We start from the raw sequence: 18,613 nt of genomic DNA on the forward strand, positions 1-18,613 counted from the left end.
ATGCTGCCTGGAGGCCTAGTAATTCAAACTTTCTCATAGGCAGTTCTCCAGTCTTCACTGGTAGTACCTTCCCTTTTCCTGGGTAGGAAATAGTTCCACTCCCCTTCTCATCCTCAAAACCAGTCCTGTACAGTAGAGAGGGAGATTGAGACGGTTGGATCTCTTTAGTTCCTTGCTGGCTTTCAAGGTAAAGCAATGATATGCCCCCACCCAGCCTGGAAGGGCTCATGGGACACAGTGGACCAATTTTGTGGGTCAAAAGCTAAGTCAGCTTTAGGCTGTGCTCCTCTCTCTTCCCTTTCCTGTGAGGTACATCACTAGGGTGCCCTTTGTGGCCCGAGTCCTGAGAATTCAAAGTGTCTATATGGGTAGGAGTGGATGGCGGCAGTTGCAGCTATGGTTTTTAACTCACAGTTTTGCCATTGCAGTTCTTTTCCTTTGCCCCCCTCTCTTTTGGGTGGTGTCTAGCCTTTCCCTGGTGTCCTAAACTATAGAAGATTTTTTTTCCAGGCTTTTTCTGCTTGTCCTCTAGCTATTTTTCTTGCAGAGAAGAGAGTACCGCGTCTTTCTAGTCCACTGTTTCCATGGACTTCCCTCTTTTATATTTTCTGTTCGGTTGTAGTTCTGAAAAGTTTCTTTCAAGTTGATTTTGTTTCTAGGAATTTTGCTAAGGTCTTAAAAAATTTTAATAGCTTGTGTATTTTACTAGATTTTGCATTTAAACAATGTCTACAGTGAAGGATGGTTTTGTCTCTTTTTATAATTTAAACGCTATTCCCCCCCACCCCTTTTTGTTTATTTTTGTCAGGTGCAACCTGCCATATAATGTCAGATAGTAGAGGTGATAGTGTGACTTCAATAGGAACATCTCTGAAATGTTCCCATTAAGCATGGCATTTTCTCTAAGTTTTTGCTGGTTATCTACCCCTCTGTCAGGTGGAAAGCTCTAGATTGTATTTTTGTTCTTTTAGTTTTTAAACTTATATTTTTAGTACTTACTGTGCACTCTGCTCTGTATTTTTATATTACTAGCCATCTTTTTTTTCTCATTGTAAATGCATTGCATGTCACAATCAACGATTCTTACATGCAGCAGTTATAAGATGTTTGCCAAATTGTAATTTGCTATCATTCCTTCTACATTTACTAACTAGAATTCTGTTGTGAGGAAAAGCTAGCCCTTCTGTGTTTATTATTTATTAATTTATATCACTAATAATTCACAGATACTAATTTTGTTTTATAAGTTTTAATAACTTATCATCATTATTTATTTTTTTGCTCAGAGTGACCCATATTTGGTCATTGGCCCTTCAGATTGGTTCACATGGCCTTCCAACATGCTTCCATCATGTTTTGAACATTTCCTTACTTTCTGGCACCAGAAGTCTTACTTATTACCTTGTGCTTTCCTGGCCCCAGCTTTGGGATTACAATTTTCAAGGAGCTCTGATTCCTTTGATTGGAGAATGATTTTTAGAAATCAAGTTGACAGGTTCTAGTTATTCATTACCATCACATATATCAAATATGTTAATATACATTTAATACTATATACATAAAATAATTTCAGAATTGCTAACCCATTATCCTATGAAGAACAAATTTATTTACAGTATTTGCATACCCTTTTTTTTTTTTAACCTTATCAGTCTTATCAGTCAAGTTAGTCAAAGTCCAGTTACTTAGGTTAGACATTTCCCACAACCCACTCAGTATGATTATTTATTTGCAATACAGTTAGGTTCATTTGTTCTTGTTTGTGTTTTATTTGGGGTTATTCTCACATCCTAGTTGATTTTAATTATTTATTCATTTGGGGGGGGCATGTGGAATGCTGTCATGTTCTAAGTGTCAGAACTATACAAAATGATACACAGAAGTGTCACTTCCCCACCCTATCTCTTCTGCCCCATTTCAATTTCTATTTCCCTGCTGATTCTACTGTGTTTCCAGTTATCCTTGTTTAATCTCAGTAGTTTTTGGCTTATCCTTCTTGTGTTTCCTTTTGCTCATAGCAAGCACTGGGATAACTGTGGTGCCATTCTAGTGCAGTTTTCTATGGCATGGCATTCTATTTGGTTGATGTGTGGAATACAGTCTTTCTTCACAGGAATGACCAGGGCATTCAGTTCTTTAGAAAGTTTTGTTAGTCTTGATCTTGTCCTCTTTAGGCCTGTGTATTTTGAAGTATCTCTTGGTTCACTGCTAGGATTGCTTGAGTCTTCAGTTTCAGGTGTGGTCTTGTAATGGCCAATGTCAACTTATTAAAAACCAGAAGTCTCTCAGATGATTCACTTGAAAGAGCCTTCAAATAAATGAAAGCATCAGTACTCATTCCTTCCATAGAATAATTTGAGATCTCCTTGAAAATATCTGGTATACACAAGAAATTGGCAAAACCATAACCAAATCCAGCCAAAGGGTTGGCTCTTACAAGCTCCAGGTTGGGTTTAGGAGTAACTGAATACATAGAGCTACAATGATTTGTTTTTCAAGTGGGATACCACCACTTTGGTTACTTATCTTAATGGATAAGTCTAAGTGGATAACAAGGTTTTGACAGCCAGGTAGTCCTCTTTTCTATCTTCATATAGTTCTGCTGTAGGCCTTATTGAATTCTTGAGCACCTCAATAACATGTGAAACAGATATGATGACTCTTAAACGATCTACATAGGTTTGTCTGGAGCTTTGGCTTTGAATTCTTCAACTTCTAGCTCTGGATCTACCTGTAAGAGTTTCCATATAGCTACTTGCCTGGTTCATATGCACCTTTTACCACATTTGCCACATTAAAAGTGGGATCAGTATTTCCTTTGTGTTTGGACTGAGCAGGTTTAGGGTCACAGATGTGCTTCCTAGTTAATAAGCATGCAGAAAGAGATGTGCCTGGTATAAAACCAACTGGAAATATTGCTAATGAAAGGATCAATCCCATACTTACTGTACTGAATCATTCCTTGGGCCATTTTGGGAATCACACCATTGTGTCTGTTTCTGAATTTAATCAGGACTTGTAAAAAGTTACCTAAGACCTGTTGATCCTCCAGGCTCTTATTTTCTTATTTTAAAAGTTCAAGAACTCTGCAAATACCATCTTTGAACCAGTCCCACCAAAGGCCAGTTAAGCAAGTTATCTGGGAAAAGTGATTCTGTTATTGTGTTAGCCAGTCTCACAAGAAATTCTTTTTAATAGAAGTGTATATGATGTTTTCTCACATGGATTCTCTCTCCCAAAGTCCAGAAACTGCTGATGGAGAGGGGAAACAGAAGCTCAAGTAGCACTCAATGTGCTTGGACACCAGCTATTTTAGCAGCCACCTGGATAACTGCACCCTCACATAGTGGCTCACCGATATGTCCCATAGGTTCCTCAGGCTCTTTTTACTTTTCTTCATTCTTTTGCTTCTCAGACCAAATGATTTAAATTCTTTTATCTTCAGATTCACTTAACCTGTGGGACACCATCAAGTAAACTAGTATATACATTCTGATATTCCTAGAATGAGAAGAAAGAGAGAAAGAGGCAGAGAGAATATTCAAGTAAATAATGGCTGAAAAATTTTCAGATTTAACAGAAGACATGAACATACTCATCCAAGACAACCAATGAACTCCAAACAGGATAAACCCTAGTAGACCTACACTGTAGCATATTAACAATCAGAGTATTGAATGCCAAAGATAAGAAGAGAATTCTGAAAATCACAGAAGAGAAGCAATGTATCATATACAAGGGAGCTGTGATAAGATTAAGTGCACATTTCCCATCAGAAACCATAAAGGTAAGAGGGTAGTGATATGACGTATTTAAAATTCTGGAAGCAAACACTTTGCCACCCAAAGATTCTATATCTGGGAAGTGTTTTTCAAAAATGAGGGATTGATGAAGACATTTTCATATAAACAAAAGCTAAGGGACTAATCACACCCCTCGACTCATCCTGCATAGATGCTAAAGAGAGTTCTGCAGTTTGAAAGGACAGGACCAAGACAATAAATTGCAAGAAGAAATAAAGATCTCTGGTGAGGGTAATGACATGGGTAAATATAAATGCAAATACTATTGTATTTTTGTTTTTTATTTCTCCTTTTTACTTCCTACAGGATATAAAAGGCCAGACCATAAAAATATAATGATAAATCTGTGGTTATGAACATATACTTTGTGACAAGAAGTACATAAAGGTGGAGTACAGAGGGATATAGGAATATGGTTTGTCTGTATTATTGAAGTAGGTTGGTATCAAAGCAAATGAGATTGTTATAGATTTAGGATCTTAAATTTAATTACTATATTTACTCTAAAGGAATTAATGGGGAATATTTATATTTATTATATTTATAAAGTCAGAAAGTAGAGTACAGATTTCCAGGGACTTGGAGCAGAGGGACTGGGGAGTGAATCCAGAATGAGTGTAAGATTTCTGGTTGGGGAGATGGGAAAGTTTTAATAATGGAAGGTGGTGTAGGGTACTGCAATATTGAGAATATGATTAAATCCCACGCTAAGGAATTGCTGAGAAAATAAAGTTTATATTGTATGTGTACTCCCACAATTAAAAAAAAACAAAACAACCAAGTGAAGAGACAGTGACAAATGCAATAAATGATCCTGGATGGTTTCTAACAAGAGAGGAGAAAAGGCTCAAAGGGACATTATTGGGACATTTAAAAAATTGAAATATAGACCGTAAGCTTTGTATTAGTGGTAAATTGCTTGAACTTGGCAGCACTTAAGTTGGTTATATAAGCAGTATATCCTTGTTTTAGGAAATGTACACAGGAGTATTAATTGTTCAATTAATTATTGAAGGAACATGATGTCTACAACCTACACTTAAGTGTTCAGAAAATAGATTAATAGATGAATGGATAGAATGATTCAGCAGATGTGGCAAATAGTTAAAATTGATGCATCTGGGTATCTTGGGACAGGGTGATAGGGGTATGTAGAAGTTCTCTGTATGGAGTTTGTATTTTTTTTTTTAATAGTTCTGTAAGTTTGGATATATTTCAGAAAAGTTAAAAAAAACATGCCTTCCTTTGCCTTTAATGTTTTTTGTTGGATATACCTTTGTTCATTCCTATTTTTCTTCCTTTTCTATCAGTATGTTTTAGATATTTCTCTTTTATATTGCTTTGTGAGTCAAATTGAAAATCTTTTTCTTTCAATAGGTGAGTTAAAGCCATTGATAATACAAATGATACATTTTATCTCAACTCTGTCAAAATATTTTATGAATATATGTATTATGCTAGTGTCTTAGTTTGCTAGAGCTACTATGACAAATACCACACTATGGGTTGGCTTAAACAATAAACATTTATTGTCTCACATTTTTGAAGGCTAGAAGTCCAAAATCAAGATATTGGCAAAGCCAGGCTTTCTTCCAGGGTTGGTAGCATTCTGGGTATGGCAGTCCTTTGTCCCATGAAAATCTTTCTGGCTTCTTTTGCCTTCTGGCTTCTTCTGACTGCCTCTGCCTTTCCTCTTTTCCTAAGTCCTCCATTCATGAGGATTAAGACCTATCCTGATTCTATTTGGCCAAACCTTAACATCATCAGATGTCTTATTTACAAATAGTTTCACACCCACAGGAACTAGGATTAAGATTTGAATGTCTTGTGAGGTACATCACTCAGTCCTCAACAGTTACACTTGCTATGTTTCTTTTTCTGTAAGATAAGTGTTCTTTGCTCCTGAAGGTTTGTATTTTTATTCTAATGGTTGTCTTTGTGTATGTACCTTTTAAAAATGTTCTAGCCCCTTGTTTTCTTATTTAACCCTTTATTGCTTGGTTATCATTTTTTTATTGGTATCCTTTAATTCCTATCTATTGACTGTGTTATACTCAACAAACTTATTTTACTTTTCTCTTCTCCCATTTTTAATTACATTATTTTAATTTTTTTAAAGCATATTTCTTTTGTATAGGTGTCTTTCATCCTCATCTCTACCTTTATTTTAGTCTTAAATCTCCATTTAAATATTTAAAATGTCTGCCATTGGTCTTTTTTTGATGAGGTATTCTCATTCATTTCTTGGTTGGATAAAGCTCATCATCTAATATACCTCTCAGGAAAGGCTCCAGGATACAAAATTCCCTCAGCTGAAAACTTTTTTCCACCCGTAACTTTGGTTTTTGAAGGAAATTCCTTTGTTCACACTTAAATCTTTTGAGGTTTTTAAAAAATGCTGCTCCATTACTGCCTTCCTTTTTATGTTGTTTATGAGAACTCATACCAGTCTATTTTTGCTTTTGTAAGTTATTAGATATTTTTGCCTGTGACTTTGAGGATTTTTTATCTTAGAAATTTAATAGTTCTACTGGGATATATCTTTGAGTTTATCATTTTAGGTTTATTTTCCCAGAAACCCAATGCGCTTTTCATTTTATAGATTCAGTAATTTAAAAATTTGGGCAAATTTACTTGGCTTATAATTTTAAGTATTCTACTCCATTGTTTGTTCTTCTTTATCACTCTTGATATTTTTTCCTTTGCCTGTCTTCCATTTCCACTACTTTCTCTTTGATATTTTTACTTCTTTCTTAATATCCTTTTATTCTATATTATGAATCCCTGAATTTCCTTCAGAGCCCTTATTAGATTTTCATTTGAGTCATTCTCTATTGAGCATTTTACAATTAATTCTTCATGTTTCAGATAATTTTGTCTTTTTCTTACATTTTTTTTCCCTGAGTTTAATCAGTTCTCTCTTGCAACTTCTGCTTTTTTGTCCAGTTTTCTTTCCCCCCTGAATTTCTGATTCAAGGTAGCTTTTCATATCTCCAAATTCTTGTTTGATTGTATTTATTTCCATTTGAAGTGTCTTTTATAGTTTTCTTTTACCTCATGGTTGTTTTGTTAGAAAGAATTTTCCTATGTTGATATGTGTTGGATTATCTGATTGTTTATAATAACTCTCCATGATTTTGTTCATTTTTATGGTTTTGGGTTTTTTTAATAGAATTCCTAGTTCATTGGCTCCCTCTTCTGTCAGTATAGCAAAGTCTAAATACTGTGGTAGATTTTTTTTGTTTGTTTGTTTGTTTTGGTGGTGTGGGAACAATTGAATGTTCTTCAATTTTGGGTTCTTTTGTCTTGTAGGACCCAGCATTTTCCCTTTTTGCTTTTTACTTCCTTCATCTCCCAATGGCCAAAGGGCACTTCTCTCTTCCTTTTTTGTCACTTCTCCCTTAAAAACTGTGCATTTCAAAATGTGCTCCTTTAAATTGTTTCTACTTTTAAATCTCTTCCCTACAGTATGAGCTCTGATGTGCTAGGGTACTTTTTTAGTATTCTGAAATTTAGATTTGACTTTGGGCATTTACCTTTATAAGTGGTTTAACATAAATCTTAGGTTAGTCACTAACTCCCCTGTTATCTCATCATTCGTTTTTTAGTTTACTTTTGCTTATATGATAACCTTGTGGCCAAGCCAGTGTAGGGCAGGATCATGAGAGATCCCTTGCTGGGGTTAGGTTTATTTCTTATTTTTATTTATAGTTGCATTGAATTTTGCACAATTTCTGTCATCTTCTTATGCTGAGATCTTGGTTTTTTGTAGTGTTTTTTTTTTTTCCTTTTCTATTTGTTGTCCTGTATTGTTTGTTTTTGGAGGAAGTATTGGGAGATGGGAACCTGGGCAGACACCATTGTCTTCAGCAACCTGGGACATTTCCAAACCTGGAAGTTTAAAAGTACATTTTGTTTATTCTTTTCCTTTTTTTGCATTTTGATGCCCCTTTATCTCATGTAATATCCACTATTCTGTGAGGCAGATAATATTATCTCCACTTTACAAATGAAGAAAATGAGGTCCAGCAAAATTAATTGACTTGAGGAAGATCACATAGTTAAAAGGTGCTAAAGATGATAAATAGAAAATTGTATGACACTGAGTTCTTATTGTTTCCACTATATCATCTGTCTCTTTGGGAAGTTGAACTTAAAAAACATACATTAACAAAGGGCTGCAACCTAGTACCTTTTAGTGAATATCAATATAAATCTATCAGTTTATTTTTTTGTCCTTTCCTCTTCTGTTACCCTTGTTCCTTATGATACTAGTAGCCTCTTCTGCACTGACTACTACTCCTTGACCTTCATAGTTAAATCTCCCTTGCTCTAAATGAGATAATGCATATCAAGTGCTACCTTGTGTGGAAATTATTGAACAGATAGATGCTAGTTTTTATTTTATTTTATTTTTTGTCCTAGTAAAGCTTTCAATTCTACCTTCCCCTTCAAGCAGACATACCAACATTTCCCACTTGGTTCTCTTCAACATGTGGAAGGTGCAATGCATATTCATTGTACTCTATAAAGCATGGCAGTGTGGATTTCATCTCTTACCTCTGAACTGGAACTACCTCTGTGTTGCAGACCAAGGCATAGTCTTACCATGAGGCTGTAAATGATAGCTCCAAGTTGCAGTTGGCAACAGTTTTTTTTAACTTCCTTTCAGGAGTGGGGAGTGGGGTGTACCAGTGTGTGCAGTTTCCCTTAATGTAATTTAATCTACACCTTAGGGGTGCTTAGTTAACATTTTTGAAGTACCTTAATCAGGAATGCACACTCCAGGGGTAGTTAGTTAACATTTGAAAGACCCTAATCAAGATTCTATACTCCAGAGGCAAGCAGTGCATCAGATATTGCTCTCTCAATCTCTACCAGTGGATGCATTTATTATAATAGAAGCTGTTAGTACTTTTTCATTGGTGGAATGAATGGTATTTAAGGTACTTGGTTGACTTAGTATCTTCACTGAACATGAAGGTTCAGGATAAGGATTTGGTGAGGCCAGCAGTGTGACTCCCTAGATCTAGAGCTCCTTTGGTCCTATGCTTGCAGTCCTTGGTGAAGGATTGAGTTGGCTCACCTGACTTAGTGGAGCACTGTCAGTCTGTTTTGCCCAACCTGAGCCATATCCTGCCTTCCCACTTCTCCTCCTAGAACTAATTGAACCCACACTTTGTTCCATTCATTGTTTGCATTTCTTGTCCATAGAGATGTTAGTCTTAAACTTTGAGCCAGACACTTTCTTTTGAATTTTTCAAATTATATTTTATCTATAATTGTGTTTTGAGCATATTTGATACCTCAAGAATATGAATTTACAGTGCTATTTTGATCAGTAGCATATAAATTATTTTTAAGTGGAAACTTTCTGATAAATTTCTACTTCAGAATAGTATCAGTGTTCTGAGGCCAGGTTCCCATGTGTGGGGCACTAGGGTAGAGATGTAATTCTTTTAAAACTTTAGTATCTAATTATGCTTGAAAATTATTTGAAGGCTTCTTTTTGTATTGAATTCTGTTCAATAGTGGCAGATAGTTCTCATGTTATATATTGATAATGTTCTTGAATCCAACACACATCATAAGTTATATGTCAGTTGAAATCATATATGGGAACTTTAGATATTTTGTGTACTATGCAAAGTACAAGGAGTGACATCTAGGAGTTTGTATAGTAAATACAATCATTGTCTTATAGCCTTTAACATGTGTAATTATTTTTATAAATGAAATAATATAGTTTATGCATTAAGATGTATTTCCTGTGACTTTATATTTTACAAGGAATTGACATAAGTTTATAGCAGTGTCATGTGTTACTGACCTTGTCTTACTAAATTACTGAAAAAAGAAAAAAGCCATAGACTGGTCTGGAGTGCTTTTTGTACTTCCTGGAAGACAAAAAAAGTAGTTATTAATAAAAAACTGTATGAGTGCATTTTTTACCCTGCTTATCTGTTGTTATTATTGTTTTTTTAATATTAGTAGAGAAATATAGGTATACAGATAAATAGGTAAGGCCATGTAACCACAGCTGTGAAGAAGTCAACTATACTTAATAGATTCATGTAATTACAGAGCTTGAAAGGACATCATGTCATCTAGTTAACCCTTTCATGAGTCCAAGAGAATCTTAGTTAAACCTTCTTCCTATGATACTACATTTAGCCCCAACAACAGGCATGATTTATATTCACTTAGTCATACCTATCTGTCTATCTACCTACCTATCTATCTATACATGCATGCATACATATAGATATGCTTGTGTGTATATACATGTGTGCATATATGTAATAAACAGTTGGATGTAGTAGGATTTTAGTAGAAATAATTGGTGAAAGGACATAAAAATCTTTTAAGTACAATCCTGTCAGTTCATGACAGTCTTCAAAACCAGATTCAAGAAATCCTCATTTGTTAAGATTCTAGGAGTAGAAAAGTCAGAGGTAAGAGAATTATATGTTTCTAATTTCGAAGTGTTCTAAGACCTGCACATTGAGTACATATTATAGCAAAAAGATACTAGGTAATGGTTTTAGGGTTTAGTAGTTTGGAAATATGTACATTTTGTTCTAATTGTGGTATGAGGCCTTACTGAATTTCAATTAAAGTATTTTTATACAAGGCTTTTTCCATAAAGCTCCAGTAATTCTATCTGACCTCACAGGGTTTTTGTGATTATTAGGCTAGTCTTGATGGTTGATTATATTATCATTTTAAATTACCTTTTCATTTCAGCTGATGTAAGTGAAACAGATAATGTAAGTTAATTAATATTGGATCTAACCAGTGTTTATGCTCTAGGAGGTTTTAAGAGACAAACAAAGATAAGGTTCCAAACAAATGTGCCATTTGGGGTTGTGGCATTTTATTATTCATACCTTGCTTATTTGTTATATTTTTAATAGGCTATCATATTGCTATGTATTTAAATAGCTATCTGCTATGAAATCTGTGGAATTATAGATTTAAACTGTATTTACCTCACTTTTGTGTAGGCAGCTGTGATATTTAGGTGACCCTTTGTGTTCTCTTTGTGACTTGTCTGTGCTCTTTTGTGAAGAACATTTTGTCCCAGTGAAATTTCTATTACTTTTTTCCTGCCTGAAGCTCTGTGCTTATAGTTTTGCTTCATGTTTTCCCCCCTCCAATGTGCTGAATTTAGATGGTTCCTTGACTGCTAAGTACTCTTCCCTCCTTGTTGCTGGGGTTGGTTTTGCTGGATGTAGCAATTTTGTGGCCTGAGGTATCTAGCTTCTTCATGTATAAAACAAAACCAGAAACTGAAATGTCTATTCTTGGAATGTCATATCTGGAAATAAAGATGATTCTATTTGATTTGCCTTCACATCCAGTTTTATTATTATGATAGAGAAAGTTGTTATTGAATATCATCATCTGCAAAGAAATCCATATGGATTTGGTCCTTTGTTTGTGTGTGTGTGCGTGCTTCTCTCTCTCCCTTTGAAGGATCCATTGAGTCTACATAAAACAACACCAACGTGGGTAAATATGTAGAGGACTTAACTGACATAAGACTAATCCTGTATAAGTAATTATACATGTGTGTCATTAAATGCTTTTAGTTTATATTTAAGTGTATTTTTTGAGTTGGGAGCAAAATAAAAAAGGACTGAGGAGAATAGCCCACAGGGCATTCCATGCCATCTAAAGTAGACATTTTAGAGACTGTATGCAGTGATTCTAGAAGGACTTGCTCCATATACTGGGATATTGATATTCTTCCATAAATAAGTAGACTTAAATACCATTTTAGTGTTGATGAATACTTTAGAGTGGGTTTGTAGTATATTTAAGTTTGATTCATTCTTCTTTAAAAAACTTGGAGTTGTTGGTGTGAGGGGTGGAGGAGAGAGGAAGATGGGGGAAAATGTATAATTACTTGGGTCCTTCTTTACGCATTTACTCACTTTTGCTTTTGCCTATCTTAATCCAACTGTTTAATCATTGTCATTTTGGTAGTTGTGAAACCCCTGAAATAACATGAAAGGTTTTGCATTTATGTGCATTATTTTGGGGAGGAAGGACTGTGGCTTTCAGTAGATAACAGAGGTCTTAGTTTAACAGTCCAACACCCGCTCCACCCTCAGTGCCCACTGTTCTAGGTTGTATCTTCCATTCGTTTGAAATGTAGGCTAAAGATCTACAGAGACTTTTGTTGTATAAAATTATTTCTCAAAAAAAACTTCCATGGATTAGTAAGACCTACCTTTCGCAAGGCAGATAATGATGCTGTAGTAGACATGTGTTTAAAGAAAAATAGAAGGTTGTGGTTTTTTTTGAAATATCTCATTATTCTTTTCCTCAAAGTCTTGTCTCATTTGTACATATTGTTTTTCCTTTATTTTTTCTTTGTCTTTTTAAAACATTGTTTTTTATTAATTTTAACTTATTTATCTGCTTATCCTTACTAACTAATAAATAAGAACTTGAGGCTAGGGTCTGGCTCTTTAGGATTCTCCCACAGCACCCAATATGGCATTTCATAAACAGCGAGTACTTAATAAATATCATTAACTGACTGATTCATTGCAGAAGTGGTGGTCGTTGGGTAACTTCTCTTGAAGAATTTCTTACTGATTTTTCATTTCATCTGTCTCTTATTACTAACTGATGAGAATAATTTGAGGAATAACTGCTTCTCTGGATTCTTAGTTATTATCTAAATAAAATTTAATTGAAAATTCTTCTGTTTCCTTTAAGGGAACATGGCTCCATTTATTAGACCCTCTTGTTTGGGAATTTTGTAATGGATTCTGTGTATATTGTTTTGTGTGTTTTACAGTGAGGGAGCTAAGCCTGCAGGAGATCAAAGAAGATTTGGAACTGGATCCAGAGGAGAATAGTACCCTTTTTATGGGCGTTCTTATCAAAGGACTGGCCAAACTGAAGAAGATCCCAGAGACAGTTAAGGCAATCAAAGAGCGCTTGGAGCAGGAGCTAACGCAAATTGTGAAGAGGTCTACAACCCAGGTGGCGGATAGTGGCTATCAGAGGGGAGAGAACCTCATTGCGGAGAATCAACCAAGGTAGTTGGGGGTATGATTCGTGTTTTTGATAACTATTTATTATTCATTTTCTTGGGTGGGGGGGAATTATCTTTTGTTGATTTTTTTTTTTTTTTTTTTTCCTGGATTGTGGGATATTACAGTACATGTAATCTCAGACTGGTGCTTGAGTAGGCATAATCCAACTGTCTGGTTTTTGATATAGTTGAGAAGTTTAAAGCATATTGTTCATACTCAAATAAATGAATGAAAGAACAAAGCAGCTATTGGACATGCACTGAGTAAGTACTAAGCTGTATCCAAGGCAATTTATGTTTATTTTCTCAATTCTTACTACAAATTGATGAGCTAGCTATTCATACCCACATTTTAATTAGGGAAACTGGGGTTCAGGCATTAGGTAGCTTCAGGTCACAGAACAAGTGGCTGGTACTGAAGCTGAATACTAATCTATTTGATTCCAAAGTCCATGGTCTTTTTTTTCTGTCCCAAACTGTCTTCAATAATGAGTGGTGATATTAGCCAAGAGTCAAATCAGCCTCAGGAATTCCTGTATTCATTTATAACAACTAATAACGATTTGGATTTCACAATTCTTGTTTCATAAGGGGAAAACTAAAATTATACTCAGATCCTACCTCTGTCTGTAGGTATCCTGCAGACATTGGGAGATCATGTTTGCCAAACCAGATTTTAGGACATCATAAACTAAAGTTGACACTGACAGTGGCACAGATATTTGAAACTGGGCTTTCCTGGAAAACTGAAGATTCACAGTAAATGGGTCTCCATTTCCTCCTCCACCCCACCCCAACACACACAGACACACACACACACCAGACTTGTACAAGGGAGAAATTTGTTTAGTATGGGAAAAAGGCCATTGGAAAATACAGTTTAATATGAGAACATAGGGTCTTCTCATTTGTTCTCGTGATATGAGTTCCTTGGAGTTGATAGTGTATAGAAGAGAGTAATGATTCCCTCTCATGTCTTGTTTACATATTATTAAGGAAATCCTACAGTTTGTACTTAGGACTTTTATTTTTAAGGAAGATAAATAAATTCAAAGAGTAAAATAATAAGAGCTTATTTAGTGTGGAATCCCCCAGACTTCAAGTTTTTTGAAAAAGTGAATCCTTTCTATTTAAGTTTCCTGCCTTCTTTTATATACCCAAATAATGTTGATTTCAATTATATTCTTCAAAATATGCTTCCATGTAAATTACATTTACAAGTACTGTGGTTGGTGAAAGAAACTACCCCTTTCCTGCCATAGAATGTTTCAAAACAACTATTTTGGGAAGCGGATTTGGCTCAATGGATAGAGCGCCTACCTACCACATGGAAGGTCCACGGTTCAAACCCAGGACCTCCTTGACCCGTGTGGCGCTAGCCCATGTGCAGTGCTGATGCGCGCAAGGAGTACCATGATGCGCAGGGGTGTCCCCATCGAAGGGGAACCCCACGCGTAAGGAGTGCGCCCTGTAAGGAGAGCTGCCCGGTGTGAAAGAATGTCCAGCCTGCCCAGGAGTGGTGCCACACACACAGAGAGCGATGCAGCAAGATGACACAACAAAAGGAGACACAGATTCCAGTGCTGCTGACAAGAATAGAAGCAGGCATAGAAGAACACATAGCAAATGGACACAGAGAGCAGACAGCTGGGGGTGGGTAGAAGGGGAGAGAAATTAAAAAAAAAAAAAAATCCTTAAAAAAAAAACGAAAAAACAAAACAACAGTTTTGATGAGCATAGGTTTTGGAATATAACAGACCTGATTTTGAGTCCCAGCTCTATAATATTGGGAAAATAGTTCTTAAGGAAATGAGTGTAGCTCACTGGTTTGAGTGCCTGCTTCCGATGTACAAGGTCTCAGGTTCAATCTCCAGTACCCTCTAAAAAACAACAACAACAACAAACATACAAAAAATACTTATCTTACAGGGTTGCTTGCTTTGGATGTGGTATTGATGGTTTTTAGTAGAGTAGCATGAGTAGGTACTACTGCATAAATGCATGCATACATACATACATTTGATGTATGTATGTATGCATGTGTATGTGAATACCCATTTTTATTTATTATTGGTTCCTTCTTCAGTTTAATTCTTCGATCAGGTACATTTCAATCCAGAGAAGCTGAGGAATGTTTCTAAATTGAATTTTGCTTTTCTTCTTTCTTTATCTGATGCCTGGATTTCAGTAAAGGCCTTTGGACTCCTTATTAACAAGCACTCCAAAATTCTGGTTTGCTATTTGCCTCGTTGTTGCAAGTCCCTAGATGAATATACTGAACTTCCATAGGGAAATAGCATTATATTATTATATATTGGAAATAAAATAAAAGGGCACAGATCAACAACTTCTACAGATCTCATTACAGTATCCTTAAAAACACTGTGTCCTTCCTCCATTTCCTAAGTCCCTTCCAGAGTTCACAAGTGGAAATTATAACACTTGGAAATGGAAATTCAGCACCCTGTTCCAGGAAATGTTTCTTTACAAGGAATGAGTCAGCAGGAATGGTTTTTTTTTTTAAGTTTTGCTTTTTTGTCAGTGTTTTAAAAGACTTTTGTGGCAGGATATATTGGATACTAACAAGTGAACAAGCTGTTTGTGTTAGTTTCATGTCTATAACATGATTCCATTTTATACATTGTACAACTCCAAAATTTTGTATCCAAACCTTTATTATGGAGAAAGCAAACAGTTGGGCTCACCCATTTTCTTTTGAAGATCAAAGATTAAATTCTTGGGCTAGGATTCCAAATGACTGATAATTTTGAGCCAGTCATTGGTAGTTGTGTGCTATCAAATGCTTTAAAACTTTCCAAGAATTAATTTCCTTGTAACATTCATTTAAAAGTGATTGGGGGAAGCAGATGTGGCTCAACTGATAGAGCATCCGCCTACCATATAGGAGGTCCAGAGTTCGAACCCAGGACCTCCTGGTCCATGTGGTGAGCTGGCTCACATGCAGTACTACTGCACACAAGGAGTGCCATGCCACGCAGGGTTTTTCCCCGTGTAGGAGAGCCCCACAAGCAAGGAGAGCCGCTCTGTGGGAAAAAAGCACAGCCTGCCCAGGAGCAGTGCCACACACAAACAGCAAGATGATGCAACAACAAAAAGAGACACAGATTCCAGGTGCCACCCAGAATGCAAGCAGGCACAGAAGAACACAAAGCAAATGAACATAAGAGAGCAGACAACGGGGGTGGGGAAGGGGAGAGAAATCAATAAAATAAATCTTAAAAAAAAAAGTAATTTGCAAGATAGATAATGCCCTGCATGTGTCCCTGCAGTATCATTGAGGACAACTCCAAGTCCCGAAAATGCCCCCATATCACACCTCTTCTTTCCTCTCCCTGCTCTTAGCAACTCCCATGGCCACTTATATATCCTGCTATAACCCACTGAATGGACTGGGAGAGAGTGTAAACTACAATGTAAACTATAATCCATGCTGTGTAACAGTGTTCCAAAATGTATTCATCAAATGCAATGAATATGCGACACTGATGAAAGAGGTTGTTGATGTGGGAGGAGTGTGTGTGTGGGGGTGGGGAATGGGGTGTATGAGAACCTCTTATATTTTTTAATGTAACATTTTGTGTGGTCTATGTATCTTTAAAAAAAAGATAAAAAAGTGATTGGCATTGTTGCTTCTTAGAAGTTTGGAATTTTAGAAGGGATATTAGTGGCATTTATTTTAGAGAAGAGTAAAATCAAAATACTTGGCAATATATTATTATTATTATTATTTTTACCATTCAAGGAATCTTATGGCTAAAGGTATAAGAATCTGTTTTTCTTAAATAAAGTTGGAACATAGGCAAAAAGAACCATGAATTCTCCCTGCTCAACATATATATTTTCTTCCCCATTCCCCAGTGAAATTGCCTATTCCAAAACATTAGCATATAAATGCTGCTCCAAGGCAAGATTCCAGTACTGTAACTTTCCCTATAAGTTTCATTGCCTATCATCACCTTATTAAGTGTATTCTGCTTGTGATGCATCACAGGCTTGTTTTCATTTGTCTTTATGTAAAGAGAGTTAATGTTGTGTGTTATTTGGCTAGATCTGTAGAATGAACCAGGCTAGTTCTTCGATTAGCAATTCTTGCTTTCAATTCCTATAGAGCCAGAATACTTTTGCAGCCAGTTTTTAAAAAGTTAGTTTGGTGTCCTACTTAATAATTTATTTTATTTTGATTTTGATCCTCTAAATTATCTGTTGTATATTTATAGGAGAAATATTTTATCTTTTATATTCATAATCTATCTATTGTCTATAAGCACCAGTTACTATTAAAGGAAAATATTCAACTACTTTTGTTGCCAATTTGATAAGCATTAGGGTAAAATGTGCCTTGCTAATCTAGGAGAACCACCTGCTACCCATAATTTCCTCAGAAAGGCAGGCAGCTACTTCTACTTCAAATGGCAAATGTGACCTGCAGCTTCTGTGATTCACAACCAGTTTCTTCAGCTCCTGCTGCCTAATTGTTGATTCTTTCCCAAAATCTAGCTTATGAGCATTTTCATATCATTTTTCTTTCAAAGAAACTGCAAGAAGTTCTCTAATGTTTAACAAATAAGAAGAACATGAGGAATAGATGGGAGAAAAAAAATCTTCTCGAAAGTGCAATATCTTCTCAAAAATACGGGAGAGAGAATAAAATCGAAAAAGAGAGTGATTGGCATTTTGTGAGGCAATTACTTCACCTTTTTGAAAATGTCCTTGTTTAAATGTGAAGGCAGAAAATTCGTTACAGGGGAAGATGCTGGAGACCTTTTTCCACTTTGGTACAACCATTAGTCATGAAGAAGGCAGAAAGGGTTGAAGAAGTTGAAGCTAGCTGCCAGTGACACCTTTTTCCTTCTGGATAGAGACATTTTTAGGATGTTCCTCGACCTCTGTTAGAATGAAAATTAAGTATCTGTGGTATCAGAGACAAAGGAGAACTTTAACATACTCTGTCTTACTGTGATATTGAAGTATGATACATAGAAAACACTGGAAAGAAATCTGCTTTAATACTAAAAGTAGTTGTGTTTAGGTAGTAAGGCTGTAGTTTGTTTTGCTTTGTTTTTTTCTTTCTCTGTTTTCTAGCTGTTATATTAACTTATAGTAAAAAGTAAATTCCTTATTTTAAAATTAATTTAAATTATTAATATTACTCAAGTTATCTTAATCACAAATCATCAAAAGTGAAATGCATATTGGGATATGAACTTTCAGAGAACTCAATTTCAGTATTTGGAAAAATGTCATACCTTCATGTTCATTAAGTTTTTTTAATGATATATGTGTGTGTTTGGTTATTTTCTGACTGTGCTTGGATGGATGCATCAAGAGAAAATAGAGAGGATGTGGCTCAAGCAATTGAGCACCCACTTCTCACATGGGAGATCCAGGATTCAATTCCTGGTACCTCCTAGAAACAAAAAGCAAACAACAACAAAAAAAACAACTCGGGGTGGGGTGGTGATGTGGCTCAGTGATTGAGCACTAGCTTCCCACATACATGGTCCTGGGTTCAGTACCCAGCCCTGCTAAAAGAAGGAAAAAGAGCTAGTTTGCCTTGTTTAGCACCATATATCAGAATCTAGCACAGAGCCCACCTGATTGATAGCAAATATTTGCTGAGTGAACAAATGAATTTCATATTTATTGGATATCTGCTGTAGACCAGGAACTGGGCAAAAATCTCAAGCAAAACATGTATATGGTTCCTGTCATGGAGTTTAAGGTTGGGGGGGGG

The 18,613-nt window shown here is 35.7% G+C and overlaps 1 protein-coding gene and 1 pseudogene across 1 annotated transcript in view; one reads left to right on the forward strand and one right to left on the reverse strand.

The window, feature by feature from the left end:
• The window catches only part of EXOC4 (exocyst complex component 4), a 909,491-nt gene that overhangs the window by 101,722 nt on the left and 789,156 nt on the right, over nt 1-18,613 (forward strand). Inside the window, exon 6 of the mRNA XM_058297373.2 lies at nt 12,619-12,862. Within this exon, the coding sequence (XP_058153356.1) occupies nt 12,619-12,862 (244 nt within the window). The remainder of the gene's footprint in view (nt 1-12,618; nt 12,863-18,613) is intronic.
• Nucleotides 2,137-3,400, reverse strand: LOC139438981 (pyruvate dehydrogenase (acetyl-transferring) kinase isozyme 3, mitochondrial pseudogene; annotated as a pseudogene).

This window comes from Dasypus novemcinctus, chromosome 5, assembly GCF_030445035.2.
Source record: "Dasypus novemcinctus isolate mDasNov1 chromosome 5, mDasNov1.1.hap2, whole genome shotgun sequence".
NCBI lineage: Eukaryota > Metazoa > Chordata > Mammalia > Cingulata > Dasypodidae > Dasypus > Dasypus novemcinctus.